Here is an 18,047-nt window from a genome sequence, read left to right as displayed (position 1 = left end):
ATTCTGTACATGCCCTATAGACCCTCCAAGTAATTAAGCACACGTTAGCCTAGTGCAGGGATGTCCAACACGTCAATCGCGATCTACTGGTTGATCCCTGCAAGGTTTTGGTCAATCCCTTGCCCCCTTCCGGTCCCACCCCCTCTCCCTGCGCTGGCCTCTATGGGAAGCCGGAGTTTACCCGGAGGCTGTTATCTGGCCAGCGATCATAAGGTTAGTGGCTGCCACTGTTCCTCCCTCCCTAAGAAGAGCTGCAAAAAAGTCCCTAACCACCCCCTAACTTTGACCTGAACCCCCCCCCCCAAAGGGGGTAGATTTTAATTTTGAAAGTAGATGGCCACCCCTGGCCTAGTGCAAAGTCCTCAGTGGTGTACAATGATCTCCAGATTAAGGCACCCAAATTTAGCCTCTGTGAATACACATCATTTGTGTGCAGAGTGCCCATTCAGTACATCAGTGGAGTGTGTCAGTGGAACAGAAAAACACCAGACAGTTCTTTATGCTGGTCAGTGACCAAAATAAAGTTTGATACAGACAGTTCTAGGTAGGGTCAGTGCCTTTACTGACAGTGTAATGCAAAGGTACAACCTACAAAGGTTATTTATTTTTAGTCCATTCTTTCTGCAAGAAACTCAAGAGAGCGTGTCTTGTTACATTCCCTGCTCCCCTTTATTCTCACAGCAATCCTGGGAAGTAGTGCAAACTGCACACAGTGACTTTTGTAACTAAACCAAGCAGAATTTGAACCTCAATTTCCCTGGTCCAAGTCCAACACTTTATCCACCCACCATGTTTTCCCCACCACAACCTCACCAATGCAACATTTTAGATTTTTGTGACCACGCAAAGCTTACTTTTTTCTTTTCTTTCCCCTCTATTTAACTTACAAGGGGAAAAATAACCACATACTGAAACAGAGGTAACAGGTGGTGTGATCCCGTTCTATTATTTCTTGGTGCAACTGCTAAAGGTGATGTCACTCATTAATCCACACTGCTGAATAAGAGCATTCCCATAAGTGTAATTACCTAATGATAATCAGATCCCAAGGTGTCATAACACCTAATTTGGGAACAATAATAGTAGTGTTCATGGGGAGCTTGGGTGATTAATCTGAAGAGCTACTTTTAGCACATGTGTCAAACACATGAGAGGCACTCTCAAATGTGCTGTACAAAACAATAGCAAGTCTTTAACTGCCAATTCAAACAAGATACAAAGTTAAGAAGAAATGTTAAAGGCTGTGCATGTTTGTGAAGATAGGATCACACAACTAAGAAAGAGCTGTAAGAATGATCTGTAAGGTTTTACTAAGACTTTAGATCCTGGGCATCATAAAAAATTGGTGCAATGTTGTCAAATATCCTTTTAATAAAACTTCCAGAAGGGCAGGTGTGTTATTCTGTTGCAACAAAGAGTCTTGTGGCACCTAAAAATCTAACAAATTTAATATGGCAAGGGTCACCAACATGGCATCCACAGCCACCAGTTTGCCCACCAGTACCTCCTATTGTGCTTGAGAAAGGAGTTAAAAAATATTCCCACAAAAATCCACCTTGTCCCACCTACACTGAACATGCCTTCTTAAACCATGCTGACATTTAACTGGACCTGAGCATTACATGCCCACCCTTCCACCTATTATTTCATTTTTATTTGACAAAATTTATACACCGTTTGATTACAGTAAAACTTCTAAGTGGTTTACAAAAAATATTAAAATTATTAAAAAACCCATTTTAAAACATTTGAAAATAACTAAAATTAACAGTAAAAAATATTCAAAAATGACTGTATATGTTTCTGGATACGTTTTCCTAAACAAAAAAAGTTTCCAAAAAGTTTGCCTAACGAAAAACCAGGCACTGAAAAGAGTACAGCGAATGCTCCTGCCTGATGGCAGGAAATTTCAAAGTGTAGGTGCTGCCACACTTTCTTAGAACTGTGGAATGAGTATTATGTGGCAGCTGTAACAGCACCAGCTCTGCAGATGAAAGCAGTCAACTGGGCACATACAGTGGTACCTCGGGTTACATACACTTCAGGTTACATACGCTTCAGGTTACAGACTCCGCTAACCCAGAAATAGTACCTCGGGTTAAGAACTTTGCTTCAGGATGAGAACAGAAATCGTGCTCTGGTGGCGCGGCAGCAGCAAGAGACCCCATTAGCTAAAGTGGTGCTTCAAGTTAAGAACAGTTTCAGGTTAAGAACGGACCGGAACGAATTAAGTACTTAACCCGAGGTACCACTGTATTAGGTAAGGTGAACCCACAAGTAAACGGTTCCTAAGCCATTATGGACTCTACATACCAACAGTTACCACTCTGAACTTGATCTGGTAACAAATCAGCAAGTGGTGCAGATCTCAGGAGCAGAGGGGATATATGCTGATAGGGTCTCACTCTTGTCAGCAATTGCGCTGCACCATCCTGTATTAACTGTAGTTTCCAGGTCTAGCATAAGGGAAGCTCCACAAAAAGTGCACTGCAGTAATTCAATCTTGAAGTCACCAGGTTCCTGAACTACTGTGGCCATGCCCTCCCGGTCCTGGAAAGGCTGAAGTTGTTGTACCAAGCACAGCTGGTAAAAAGCACTTCTAGCCACTGGTTACTTGGGTCTCCAGTGACATAGCTAGATTTTGAAGCATGCCTGCTCCTTCAGGGATTCAAGCTAGGCTTATTTTCCCCTCCCCCATCCCACCACTGCATCTCAGGTACAGTGGTACCTCAGGTTACAGACACTTCAGGTTACAGACTCCGCTAACCCAGAGATAGTACCTCGGGTTACGAACTTTGCTTCAGGATAAGAACAGAAATCATGTGGCGGCAGCAGGAGGCCCCATTAGCTAAAGTGGTACCTCAGGTTAAGAACAGTTTCAGGTTAAGAATGGACCTCCGAACGAATTAAGTTCTTAACCCAAGGTACCACTGTACTGGTCAAGCAGCCTCTCCTGATTCAAATGTTATAGTGAAACAAATCAAGAGTGTCACCAGCATACTGATAGCATCTTGCCCTAAAACACCTAATGACTGCTCTATATAGATGTTAATTAGCACTGGAGATAAAATAGTGCTTTGCAGGACCCCATGACATAATTACCGGGGGGGGGGGGGGGGCAAAAAGCACTCTCCTAATGCTACTCTCTGGACCTGGACCAGATTCACTATAGCACAGTGCCCCCAATTCCTATTCTATGGAGCTGGTCCAGGAAGATGTATGGTCATATACTTTTGTAAACTTGACTATTATTATTATTATTATACATAATAATAACTAAATAAATATACAGACATTTAATACACTGGCCCCAAAGCCTGGCAACCACCATTGACAGTGCTACCGTAATAAACTTTTGTAAACTAGAGTCCACATTATCAGATATTTATTTAGTTATTATTATGTATAATGCATACACATTCCGATTTAAAAGTTGGTAAACATATTCCATACCAAAACTCTAGTCTATGGGCATAGCCAAGGGAGGCGGGGGGGGAGGGGGGGAAACTGCCCCCAAATCAAATAAATACAAATACTTGACCAATTGCATCACAAATAACTCAGTTCTGCCCCACCCCCCAAATAAATCCTGGCTACACCCATGCTCTAGTCAGGTGAGCTCAAGATGAATGAGTAAATTGGCAGCGGCTACATAAACTTAGCTAACTGAAAATAATCAGACAAAATGCCAGTTACCAATAACTACCGACTTAGCCAAGATGAGTTATTTTTACACCAAAGAAGGATATCGCCTAAATTTCAAAAACAAACTTTGGATATTACAGTTTGTTTTTCATTTTGTTGAAGGATTTAATTCCAAAGCTGACTTATACTGAACTGTAAAAAAGAAAGCTATGTACAACACCATATACTTAAGCACATTTTACCCCTGAATAATTTTTGGCACTATGGCTTACCTTTCACAAATATAAAATCCTCAGCACCCGCAACAAACTACAGGTCCTAGGATTTGAAGAGTGTGTGTTTTAAATGTATGGCATGTACACATAACAGTGAGGAAAGACTGTGAGCATGATGAAAAAGTCAGGCTATTTCATAGCTAGAAACTTTATAGTATTTTTTTAAAAAGAAACACATACAGGCATCACATAAAAAAATAAATAAATCTGAATCCATGGAATATGCAAACTGGAAAATGCTTGTCACTTGCAATTCCCAAAGCACCAGCTGGGCCTACTTAGGAAAAAGCATTGCTACTTAAGTTGGCACTATTGTTACAACCTCTTCAGGAATATTTTGGGAGACTAAAGAAAACAGAGCAGAAACAGTTTTGTTTCTTGAGAAGCTTATCAATCATGACTAGGAGAACATTAATTAACTCCTTAACTTCATAATACAAAGATACAAGAAAAGTTTAATAGCTTTTAAGAATGGATGAACTTCACCATAAGAAAAAAGAGAGAAAAGGTGACTTACTAGCAAATTTGTTTTTAGATGTCTTCTTCCTCTTCCACATCCTGTAAAGTAAACCTAGCTCCTCCTGACTAATCTCCACCTCCCTGAAATCCCAGAGGCAAACTACAGCCTGCGTCAGAATACAAAAGGAATAAGGCCGCCCTTTTTACATGTAACCATTTACATAAGTGTCAGGTAGGCAGGTCAGTAAGATGGAGGCTGAATCATAGAAAATCAAACCAGGAATCTTTAGAACAGGGCAACTAAGAAGGAAACCGTATAGAAGAATCACCACAGTGAAAGGTGAATCCTTCATAGGCTGTTTGTCTCAAGTCACAACACACTGAAGACAAATATTTTTCAACAGATAAAACGTTAAAATCTTCCACACACGATATGCCTTCTACTAATTATAATGCAATACATTTGGAATGCAAAATATGTAGAAGCCTACAAGTCATCAACAGAAGGATCTATCCTTGAAAAATGTGGCATAACAGGAAACAAAAAAAAGGTATGGTGCCATTTGACTATATCGGTTATATATCTGAGTTTCTAACATTGGCTACAGCTATCCCTCACAATAACCAATACCAAGGTTCTATTGATTTTTTTAATGCTTTATTGAAATTAAAAGGAAACAACAAACAAAATATTTTTCCAGAAAAAAGAAAAGAAAATGGTAATATTTGTTACATCGTATCACAATAAGTTCTTCTTGCATTTCTAACGACTTCCCATCACCCCATCTTGCATCTACCACTTAAATCTATCTAGCGCACTGTTTGTTTTCATTTTCTTTTGTTAATTTTCATCAGTAATATATTCTCTTATAACTATCCATCATACCACAGAAGTCATATTATTACAATAGTCCTTAAGATATTTTTGTACATGTCCCATTTTCTAATAAATGTTTGATCGATGTGACCTCTCAGTTTCTATGTCATTTTTGCCAACTCGGCGTATTCTAGCAGTTTACTTTGCCACTGCAGTTTAGTCAGAATTTTCTCTCCTTTCCAATTCATAGCGATTAGATTCATATTGATAGGACCCCTAAGGCTTTCCAGTTGTGTAGGCCAAACACACTCAGTTTAATCAGCTTTTTATGTTACACAGCTTTTTAGACATAGGACGCTGCCTTATACCAAGTCAGAGCCTTTGCAAACTACTTCAGTCTTGTCGGTCTTGCCTATGCAGCACACTTTCCAGGCTTTCAAATGGAAGTCATTTCCCAGCCCTACCTGGAGATGCCAAGGACTGAACCTAGGATCTTCAGCATTCAAAGCCGATGCTCCACCACTGAGACAAATTATGACCCCAACCCTTAAGTAGTATTGTAACTCTGAAGTCTTTCCCAATTTGAAAAGTCCTTCTTGAAACATGGCACTCAAAAGCTAACTCAGACCTTCAAGCATTGTACAGAATTGTATCAACCTGTAATACCACATGCCAACTCATGTGGGGTTGTTTAATTAACTGTTGTTGTTGTTGTTTAGTCTTTTAATCGTGTCTGACTCTTCGTGACCCCATGGACCAGAGCACGCCAGGCACTCCTGTCTTCCACCGCCTCCCGCAGTTTGGTCAGGCTCATGTTTGTAGCTTCGAGAACACTGTCCAACCATCTCGTCCTCTGTCGTCCCCTTCTCCTTGTGCCCTCCATCTTTCCCAACATCAGGGTCTTTTCCAGGGAGTCTTCTCTTCTCATGAGGTGGCCAAAGTATTGGAGCCTCAACTTCACGATCTGTCCTTCCAGTGAGCACTCAGGGCTGATTTCCTTAAGAATGGATATGTTTGATCTTCTTGCAGTCCATGGGACTCTCAGTAGTTTTATTAACTACAATCCCACAAACATCTGGTCAATTACTAGCTATTTAATCATCATCTTCCATCTTATATACATGGTTCCTCTACATCCCTGTTCAATACCATTATATTCCTAAATAGTAAGCCAAAACTAAATGGTGCAACTCAGCAGTCTGAGGAATCGCTGTGTTAAGAGGAATCACTGTGGTGAATTACGGTGCCAGCCATAAGATGGCACTTGGGGAACAATGCCCTATAAAAAAAGTCAGAGTGGCATTTCACTTGAGTTAATAGATCTTAGTCTCATGGACTATCTCATTCGTGTGTGTGTGTGTGTGTGTGTGTGTTGTTGTTGTTGTTGTTGTTGTTGTTGTTGTTGTTGTTGTTCTTTAGTCGTTTAGGACTCTTCGTGACCCCATGGACCAGAGCACACCAGGCACTCCTGTCTTCCACTGCCTCCCGCAGTTTGGTCAATATATATATAGTAACTGATCACTTTATATCAGAGTTCTCAAAACACAGCTAGGGCTTAGCTAAGATTGTGCAGTTGGTACACAGAAAGACATGAACAGAATTGTGTATAAAAGCAAAGGAGAGGTGTCAAATAAATGAATTCAACATAACAAAATAAATAAATAGAAGCTTCCATATTTCTCATGGTTGCCTCATACAACAAACAAACCAGGATCTAGAGACACTTGACCTGAAATGTTTAATGAGTCAACCATCAAAGATTAACTCATCTCCTCAGTAATAGCTCCAACCAGTTAGAAACCAGGTAGAAACTAATCTCCACCTAGAAACTCAAGCACAAGATGTGTTCCATAAGCAACTGGGTGCCTCCCTGCTTGCTTTTATACACAATGCCATTCCCTTATAGGCAATATTAGGAAGAGCTGCCACAACATAAAACTGAGCCTCATGAAAAGTGAAATCGCGTATATTTGAAACACCATTGGAAAAGCTTGCAAACACCCCGTTCTGCCCCTTTTTGAGACATTCTGGGATCACTTCCAAGTTCGGCGCAATGTGTGTTTGTGCAGTTGCGCACATATTAGACACATCTAAAACGGCTGCTACCTGTAACAGAGAAGCAAAACTGTGGAAAGGTTGTATGAAGTGCTGTTTTCAGAGTCAAGGAGAAGGTCTGTTAGGGGAGAATGCAAAAAGTACAGCACTGTGAGAACTGTAGTGTTCTCCTAAAAAGCATTATCATGGGAGTCTTTTAGGTTGTGACAGAGACAGTATCAGAAAAAGGTAGCCCACTCTTTAGCCAAAAAGACTTCCAGAACAGTATTTTTTTTAAAAAAAAAGACATGAAAAGTCCTTGCCAGCAATTAAAAAAATCATGATAAAGAAGGAAAATGGATTGATAAAGAAAGAAATAGGTACACAGGTATATATTCTTAGTTACAAGTTCTGTCAGTGACCAGATGGGGTGGAAAAATTCATGGATAATATGTGACAACGGCTGCTGGTCTCTTAGCCCCACCTATGGAGTAGCCCTGCATCCACTCCGCTATGGCTTCTGAGCAGAGCTGGTGATGACCCTGCATGCCTTCTATTCCTTTGTGATGGCTTTGTGCAGAAATGATCCTCTGAATTATTTGATTTGTGCAACCTGGCCCTACAGAATTTGACCCACCTCTCATATATACCCACATCTGTTCCTGTTAATCAAAATCAACCAAGGAGACTGTTTATTATCTAATCTATAAATTACGGTAGATTTGATGTTTGTTATTATTTCATGTATTGCAAACTGCTCAGAATGGTCCATTCTGGAGCACTATACAAGTTTAGAATTAATTACACCTTTCCCTCCAAACCTCATAACTGGTTTTAACTTCTCATGGTGGGACAGGGATTTATTTATTTAGCTTTCAAGGAGATGAACTAATAAAGTATTTGATGCAGCTGGTGGCTAAATGCTGAGGCTACCAATCAATCTCAACTTTACCAGAAACTTACTAGACGACATTAGGTAAACTGGTCCCTCAGATCCCCACTTCCAATCTGTAATTTGATGATTTAATCATTTTTTTAAAAGATTTTCTTGGTCTACAAAAATACGTGCATTGTCTCTTTTGACATAATACTGACCTACCTTGTAACAGTTGGTGTTAGTATTACAAGATAAAACAAAGCAAGACACTATATAACATTTTATGGAACTACAACCTATCCTTAAAACTTGAACTTTATTCTAGTGTTCTGTGAAAAGAATTATTGTTAGTGTTGATAGCAATTAAAATTCCACTGGCTCGAGGAATCTAACACCTAATGCAACCTACAATGCTGCCAAGAGTGTAAAATAAGGTTACATGTCATTCGTAGGTTCTTGAAGCAGAGCAAGGTCAGTGGCTCACTTATTTTAGGAGATGAATACAATTAACAGAGCCGCCTGCTCGCAATAAGTGTGGTGGAATTTGTTGACGACTGCCAGAATTACGTAAGTTGAAATGGAAGCAAATTTACTGAAAGTCAGAGACAATTCCTTGATGCTGCTTTTATGGCTGCAAACTACACTCTTTACTGGAGTAAGACTCATTAACCTCAACAGTACCTACTTCTGAGTAGACATGCCTAGGACTCTGGAGTAACAAACATGCCCAAAAGCCGTTTATTAGCAATCCTTTGGCTTGTAGTAAGTTGACTTTGTATTCATCCAAAATAACCAAAACATTTGACATAAAAGGGAGTGTAACCACATCAAGAGCAGGCAATCTCCCATCCACCAAAGTGGATCTTTACAAACAATATGTGGACTGGTATGGTTATGTCCCCCTCTGAATTCCCTGAAGCATAATTACTTATGTCGACAACTACAGTAAGAGTTGCTTTTTTACATATATACTTTTATTTACAGAAATAGTCTCACGAAGAAATAGTCAATGGAATATGGGGCGGGGGGGGGGGGGGAGAAGAGCAGAGGGAGGAACAAGACAGACCCTGACAACCACTATGTTTGGCAGGTGACAACAACCACTGCTTCATGGTTTAAAGTCTAGAGGACAAAAATATCTGCAACTAGGAGTTTCCCAAAAAACACAAGCAATGTATTTCCAATCCAAAAAATAATCTGTTTGCCTTTTTTCTAGTAGTAAACATGTATATAATGCAAATTTGCTGATAGGCGTAGCCAGGATTCATGGGGGGGGGCTTTATGTTGGGGGGGCCAGAACTGAGATATATGTGATGCAATTGGTCAGTTACTTAAGTATTTCTATTTACAGTCATACCTCGGGTTGAAGTAGCTTTGGGTTGAGCGTTTTCAGGTTACGCTCCGAGGCAACCTGGAAGTAACGGAACGCCAGAGGTACCACTTCCGGGTTTTGCCGCTCGCGCATGCACAGACGCTCAAAATGACATCACGTGCACCACTGCATTTGCTTGATGGGGGCGGGCTGACCTCCCTGCCCACGCCCATAAGTTTGCTCTAGTTCTTAGACAGTAAGTTTCTAGTAAATTGATCAAGTCCATGCCTTTCCCTCCGTTTCCAAACAGTTTTGGAAACTCCAGCTCCCTGTTTTTCCAGTTGTGTCTGCTCCTTCTAAAACAATACTCTTATCTAATACCTACTTATCTTCTTTTTATGAGTCACCACCCTGATCAGATGGCCATTACAACTCAGTTTTCCATTTTGGTAGAAAGGAAAAGTCAGGAAAATAGCCAACTTGAAAATATTTTATTAGAATGGTTGAATACATTTCTGTTTCTTTCTGTAAATGATAAATGGGGCCTGCAGCTCCATCTCCCATCAGCCCTGACTACTGGAAATGCTGGATGGGGCTGATGAAGTCTGATAACAGCTTGAGAGACACAGTTTCCCAACCCTGTGGGAATGTCTACCCTCACCAGAATTCACATTTCAAGGTTCCAACCTACAATGTTCTTCCTCATGAACTGTAAGCTGTAAGAATCTCAACCAATACAATTCACTCTTATGCCTTCATTTTTAACTTTTCCTCTCCGACTGACTATTGATTCCACTGTGGAAACAACTTGGTTTTTTTACTGGGGAGAATTGATTTTTGGAGTGAGGGTGGGAGAGGGGATTGAAATACTGTACGTATAAGCAACACTTACTTTGGAAAACCTAAACTTATTTTACTGCCTTAACCATCAAAAGATGCATTTTAACTTACAATAACCTAAGACACAATATTAGGCTATGTAGCATATTCATGAAATGCACAGAGCAATCCTATGCACATTTACTATTAAGCAAGCTTGGGTATTTAAGATAAAGCCACTAAAGTATAGAGATCTATTATTCAAAACAGACAATGATTCCTTCTCAAACTTTCCCCAAATGTTTAATATAATAAAGTATAATTTCCTTTAAAAAGACAGAAATGCACCATTCTCTACTCACCTGTGACGGCATCATAGAATTCTTCTTCACTATTCATTGTAATTTTTCTTCTGCAACAGCAGGTTACTTTCCTCTAATGCATGTTGCTCTTGGTGAGAGATAACTTTTATATGAAAAATAAAATCCGTCCAGATAATCTGTTTGGAAAGGGGAGAAATATAGTGTTTCAACTTCTATTTACATCGGATAATTCAATGGACCAAGCCCACCATTCCCGACAAGTGAATATTAAGCACCCAAAGGCCTATGTTTGGATGCAACAGCATACAGCAAAAGGGGAAATATCTATAAAAAAAAATTGTACAGTAGCACCTTAGAGATCAACTAAGTTCGTTCTTGGTATAAACTTTCATGTGCATGCACACTTCTTCAGATACGAAAGAAGTTGGTCTCTAAGGTGCTACTGGACAATATATATTGCAGCTGTGTCAGACCAACACAACTACCTACCTGAAGCAAAAGGAGAAGGGGAGAAAAACCTGTTTCCCTTTTTAAAAAACATGTGGCACACTGTAGTGATTCTTTTCATGTACAATGCCATTGATATATTATTTAAAATATGTATAATCCTCATTCCATATTTAAAGCAACTTACAATAAAATAATCATAACATTCCCTCAAGACAATTATTTCTATCTAGCATGAATGCTGAGGCTCTTTACACCAATATCCCCACATAGATGGGCTATTATAACCCGTCAGACAGTGATCCCTGAAGGTGCAAGGTATCACAGAATCATGGAATCGTAGCATTAGAAGAGACCCTGAGGATCATCTAGTCTAACCCCTGCAATGCAGGAATCTCAACTAAAGCATCCATGACAGATGACCATCCATTGTTTTCTAAATAAGTCAATAACTGTCCGGGCAAACTGGAGTCCCCCTTGTGTTCTCTCCCTTGGGTTTGATTCTGGAATCCCTTCCCCATTCCATAGGCTCCAGTGTCCTGCTGAGCTTCACACCTGCAAATTTCCTGTTCCCTAATACAGTCATACCTTGGGTTACAGATGCTTCAGGTTGCGTTTTTTCAGGTTATGGACCCGCCGAAACCCGGAAGTACTGGAACAGGTTACTTCCGGGTTTCGCACATGCACAGAAGCGCAAAATTGCACTTTGCGCATGTGCATGAGCAGAAGAACGTGCACAGACATGCCGCTGCGGGTTGCAAATGCTGTGGGCTGCGAACACACATCCTGCACAGATTACGTTCGCAACCTGAGCGTCCACTGTACAGCCAAAATGAACAAAAAGGTATATTTCTCCCTCCTCTGATTTTTTACACACACACACACACACACAACTGAAATTCCCCTACTTCCCTTGAAGCCAAAAGTCACGTGGCACAGCAGCAGCATTTATCTCACAACCTCTCAGAAGCCTCATAATTAAACCATTTCATTGTTTATTCCTTGTGTTATATATTCTTTTGATAACATTCATTTTCTCAAAAAATTCCAACTTGTCTCTGTCATCCTCCGAATGACAGCACTCTGGTAACCAGGCTATACAAAATGTTACACAAGCTTGACTCCAATGCATTTTGATTAGTGTGCTGGTTTGGACCAGCTCTTCTGAAGCAAGAACATTCTGTGTCACACTAGGAAGTGCTTTCCCAGCACAACATTTGAGCCAAGTTCTCCCAATGTTAAGAAGGGCTTATTGCCCAAACACAGAAAAGTAGTCAGAAGACTTGTTCAGAGATACACGTACCAAGCAAGCATGGCAACAAGCATCTTGAAGATAGGCAGCCACCTGTAGCAGACTTTGCTGTGTTTATTTTTCCATAGAAGATAGCCCAATACCATGGTGATGACAGATTGTGCTAATTTATTCAGGCTTCACTGACTTCTTCTTACAAGATCATAATCTGTCTTTCACAAGACGAAACTGCTCAATTTTTGGCAGCAAACTGGATTGCTCAAGACATTTTACTACAAAAAGGTTCAATATCTGGAAAAATAAACAGTAAACCGTAATTACTATTGCTTTAAGAGAAGTCAATTTGCTGCTTTTCATACTTGCAGGCTCAATGTTTCCTTTTCAAAATCAGAAGGGAAAGCCCCAAAATAATGAAAGGCAGCAAACTGACCACTAAAAGCGGCAGGAATAATACTGCTTACTTTTTCATAGATTCCTTTCTCATTGCAGCTACCGCACCTCTAATAATTTGTTAAGCAACAGTTACAAGTATTTCTCTTACAACACCAACAGAGTTTGTAAAGGCTTCAGTGCAAATGATTCTACTGCCTTGAAATCAAGCTATTTATAATATACCTTACACACAGTATATCCCCTGTCTTTTTGAAAAGCTTAAAAAGCTGCAAATATTATCTTTAAAATGTAAGAAAGAAACAAACTGAATTACAAAGGTACAAAACATAAAAGTCTCGGTTCAGATAACTGTATGCTTCTGTAACATTTCAATTTTTGTCTGGGAGAGCATAAATAAACAATTAAACAAAATAAATTGAAAAATATAAAAAAGGAAACAAAAGTTGCATAACACTATAATTCTATACATGCTTGTCTAATAGAAAGGTATAAAAATGAAATTCTTATTTTAATACATATACATTTCTTTAAAACCTACTATAATACCATTTTAAAACCTACTACATATAACCTACTATATTTTTTATCAATGCCTTCCAAATGTCATAATATTTGTCCATTCACAGTCAACGTCTATATGCTATCCGTTCTTATGCTGTAAGAATTGTCATATCTTCTATCCATTGATTAAAGGGGGCCATGGATTTATCTTCCCAGTGGATTAATATTAGTCTTTTTAGCTATAGTGAGGGCGTGGAGAATCCATCTACATTACCAGCTGTCAAGTTCCATATCCTAGGTAGATAATTTAAAATATTATCTTCTGACAATATTAGCTTTTTCCTCAAAGTAATATTTATACAATTTACACCAGCAAGAGGTGCACAGCTTACTGAGATGTACTAGCTTACTGATCAAATATTTTATACAGTATTTTATTCCAGTGAACCAAAGGTAGTCTAGAAGTTGTTAGCATGCTTCACAAGTGACATCCACAGTTGAATGTGGTGTCGATGAGGAAGAGAGAAAGGGATTAGATCGCTCAAATTCTTGAGATAGCACTGAAGAGGGTGGCCTGAATATTTATGAAATAGTTCACTTTTTCTTAGCAAAATGCATTGTAAATTGCATACATCCCAGATAACGAGGTTTATATATATACACACACACACATACGCGCGCACACCAAATACAGGTAATGGATCAGCTCTCACACAGCAGCACTGAATTAATTATCATGGAATCTGAAAACCAGTTTCTCTTTCAGTAATAGTTCTGAATGCATGAACAAACAAGATAACAAATCTTTGAGACTTTCAGAGGTGCTCTACTGGTGCTACCCTTCCAGCTTGAGCTCTGAAGGCCATACCTCCTAAGCAAACATGAGAGCAGAAATTTATCAGAAGAGCATTTGAGATCCTCCCCCAAATAGCATACCTGATAATAATTTGCTTATTTCAGTTCCCTAGAAAAGCTACAGAAACAATTTGCAAATTAAGTTGAACATGTAGCTGCTAATTCAGGTCACAATGGGGTAGGTAACCCATACCTTTGGTCTGATATGCTCATTTTCAGGGTGGTATGTCCCACTACAATAGATGCCTGTTTAGGACTGACAGTAGCACCATCTTGCATGTTTACTCTCTAAGTTAGGATTTATTTGGCCATGTCACCTCCACACATAAAGCCAACTCTTGCATTCATATAGACTGCACAGTCTATATGAAACACGTGAAAGGATCCAACATAAATTCATGGCTCTGTCTACCAGGAAAGCACTCCTGATTGATCTATTTTTGAAGGAAGCAACGGCTCAATAAACTTGATAGCAAGCATTAATATCTGCAATTGCCTTTCAGAGTTACTGTTGAGATTAAATTTCTTTTCTGAACAAAACAAATGAAAAATGGGAAGAGATACAGCAAAAAAACAAACAAAACATTTAATCACCTGAAAGACATCCTGGTCAAAGACAGAAAGGGGGAGGGGGCAGAAAAAGAATCAGCTACCTCCAGACATGATGACATGATCAGTTTTCTTGTTTATAAACTGTTTTAGCAAAACTAATAGAGCTTATGTAGTAGTCTTTTCTGTCCCACTTGACTAATCCCTGAAGTTTCATAAGTGTAATGAAACAGGTTGTCCAAGATGTTATAAATACCAAGATGCCCTAGAACACTGAGCAATGCCATTTGAAAATAAGATTTCTCAACCTGGCTTCTACAAGTCAATGAAATATTCAAATATAAACTTGTTGAGAGCTTGTGGATTAGAGACCTTACTTAAAGAACAATAGTACTTCACCAAATACTACCTGATAAGACATCTTAGGGAATACACATTATGAGATATATCCAATTCTAGTCCTACACAGAGTAGACTCATTGAAATTAATCAACAGGACAAATTTAGGTCAATTTCAATGGGTCTACTTTGAATAGGACTTAGGAAACAACTTGATGCTCCATGTGGGAAAAAGATGAAAAGGTCTGTGCAAAAAATGCCAAAGACAGTCCAAAGGGGTGTAAGACTATCCTGAAAGTTAGTACAGTGGTACCTCAGGTTAAGTACTTAATTCGTTCCGGAGGTCCGTTCTTAACCTGGGTTAGCGGAGTCTGTAACCTGAAGCGTATGTAACCTGAAGTGTATGTAACCCAAGGTACCACTGTACATAGAAACAAAAAAGATGGGCCTTAAAGTGACAAGCCAAACACTAGCCACCTGAACACCAAGCACAGAGTAAAGACAATCCAAATTTCTCTTCTGTGGGTTAATTGTCATTAGTAAGTGATGTCACAATGATTTCAGTGGGTCTACTTTAAACATGACCAGGTCTGGATCCTACCCGTATTGTTCAACAACCTTCCTTTACCTAATGTCTCAGAGTGAAGTAAAAATCACTTCAGGGTGGCTAGTTCAACCTTGACATTCTAGTAGATCTGAGTGACTGTATGGGCTAGTAGACTATCTGTACTTTGTGTCATGCTTTACATTTGTTCTTATGTGAAGATATGTATTGAGTTAAGGGTTGATTCCCCAGTGTTCTGTATAAAATGATACTCTGTCATGAGTCTATGGAGGTGTCATGGAGGGAGTGGTCAGAACCTGAGGAGGAATGGTAAGGGCTCAGGGAATTGGAGCTGGATGACCCCAGGGAGCAGTTTGGGATAGGGAAGCTGAGATCAGGATCTCAAGAAGCATCAGAGTCCAAGGTCCATCAACAGTTTGGGGAAAGAGTCCATCAACAGTTTGGGGAAAGGAGAACTGGATTCTGGGGAGGACCAATTGGGTTGGCAGTGAAAGTTTCCACCCTTACAATGTCAAACTCTCCTAGTGAGAATGTTGAGGAGCCACCTCCAGTGTTTCCTCCTGCCTATATGGGGCCTTTCTGTACTGGAGAGGCAAATGAGAGTAAGTCAGATTACTGACTGGGCAAGAAAATGACAGCTCCAGCACTTGCAGGTTCAACTCACTTGAAGAAGTGCCTCCTGCTTGCCCAATCTCGAGATCCCGGCTGCTTGCTACACAAACTGTCCCTGCCCCATCTTTCAAAAAGAAGAAACAGTTGGCTTGTCATTTGTTAGATATATGTCTTAACTTGTGCCCAGCCATTTATCTGTATCTCTTGCATACTTGCTGTACCTTGAAGCCTATGTCTTGCCAATGAACTGATCAGATCTGGACATTAAAGACTTTGACAGAAACCGAACTGGGAGAGTTAATTGTCCAGCAGTGAAAGTTAAGGCACACCTTATGATTTCTATCTTCCAAATTCTTGCTCTATAAGCTTACACATCAGCCTTGTAGTTATAACTTCTCTCCACACCTTTAAAGTAAACACCAGCCACATATTTATCCAAGTACTTGCACTACCCAAAGAGTGGCATTTATGTTAGTGTGAAAAATGCATTACTGCCACACCATTCTTCTGCTGAACACTGAGCATGAAAACATGGCCGCAATGAGACAAAACATATTATCTAGCAGTCCACTAATTTTGGCTTAGAACCCAGCCAACATTTTTGTTCATCAGTGACCCTGCCGCTCCTCCATGTTATCCAGTACACAGAAAACACACAAAAATGAAGCAGCAAACTTTTCACTTCATCCCCACCAAAACCCTCAAAATCAGAAGCAGTAGATGCCTCTTCCACTGTTTCTGATCTTCCTAACTATCTGGTATGAACTAATTGTCTCATCTCACACTCAACATTAGAAGGTAAAACAGTAGAAAAGACTCACACGGCTTCTAATTTTCTCCAAAGAACAGCAGAAAACAAGAGATGAAACCCTACCCTTTCACAGTTTTAGTTTTTTTAAAAAGGTATCCCAGGCTCTTGTGCACATTTCCTGAGAAACTTGGGAAAGGGAGGGCTAGTTCCTCCCACCTCACTCAAAGTGAAACCAACACCTCCCCTTTTCAGAGTCCTCTTCACATGCACACAATTACCTAAATTGTCTGGTTTACTACAGTTTGTTTTAATAGCATCTCTCGCTTTAGTCTTTAAGGCACCAAATTTATGGCTGGTATTGACAACCATATTTGTGGGCCTCTGATTTTATGTATTAAACATATACAGTTATCAAGGAATAAACATTCGGGGGGGGGGGTGTAATAGAAATTGGACCTGTAACAAATGTGGCAGTATACCCTCACCGTTTAGCAGAAGTGCTGTTCAAAGTTCCAGCCTGTCAGCCATGCCCTCATCCAGGATACCATATTATTATTATTATACTATACAGTGGTACCTCGGGTTAAGAACTTAATTTTTTCTGGTGGTCCATTCTTAACCTGAAACTGTTCTTATCCTGAGGTACCACTTTAGCTAATGGGGCCTCCCACTGCCGCCGTGCAAAGCACGATTTCTGTTCTCATCCTGAAGCAAAGTTCTTAACCTGAGGTACTATTTCTGGGTTAGCGGAGTTTGTAACCTGAAGCATCCATAACCTGAAGCGTCTGTAACCCGAGGTACCACTGTACTATTAGAGTCTCAAGCAGGGCATTCCATTCCCTCAACCCCAGCTTTGTTTTCTTTTCCAACTGACAGTCAACATTCCATTGTTACTGAACTCAATCCTTACTGTGCTGTTTTGGGGAAAGGGATCAACTGTCCCCTTATGTCTCTCCAGAAAACATTTTTGTATTTCTGCATGTCCTGAAGTTCCCCTGAGCATGCCAGTAACTCCCCATTTGTTTCTTAATGATCCCACTGGCATTCACTACTTGGGTTCCCTAGTAGGAATAATCTCTCTCACTATTGCATAATGTCTGCTTGCTCTCATCAGCACACTATATTCTGTTCAAATGTTAAAATGTGAAACTTGTATAAAGATATTGGAACAGAGATAGCACAACTAGTGCAGCACCTCAAGAAGCAAAAATTTATTGGCCCT

General features: G+C 39.8%; 1 protein-coding gene across 3 annotated transcripts in view; it reads right to left on the bottom strand.

Moving 5' to 3' along the window:
• The window catches only part of OSBPL2 (oxysterol binding protein like 2), a 69,239-nt gene that overhangs the window by 26,896 nt on the left and 24,296 nt on the right, over positions 1-18,047 (bottom strand). For all 3 annotated transcript variants that reach the window (XM_028735384.2, XM_028735386.2, XM_028735385.2), the window contains one exon: positions 10,601-10,737. In XM_028735384.2, coding sequence (XP_028591217.1) covers positions 10,601-10,637 — 37 coding nt within the window. In that variant the 5' untranslated portion in view covers positions 10,638-10,737. The remainder of the gene's footprint in view (positions 1-10,600; positions 10,738-18,047) is intronic.

Source organism: Podarcis muralis, chromosome 5 (assembly GCF_964188315.1).
Source record: "Podarcis muralis chromosome 5, rPodMur119.hap1.1, whole genome shotgun sequence".
NCBI classification, from domain to species: Eukaryota; Metazoa; Chordata; class Lepidosauria; order Squamata; family Lacertidae; genus Podarcis; species Podarcis muralis.
This window is presented reverse-complemented; position numbering and strand designations above follow the sequence as displayed.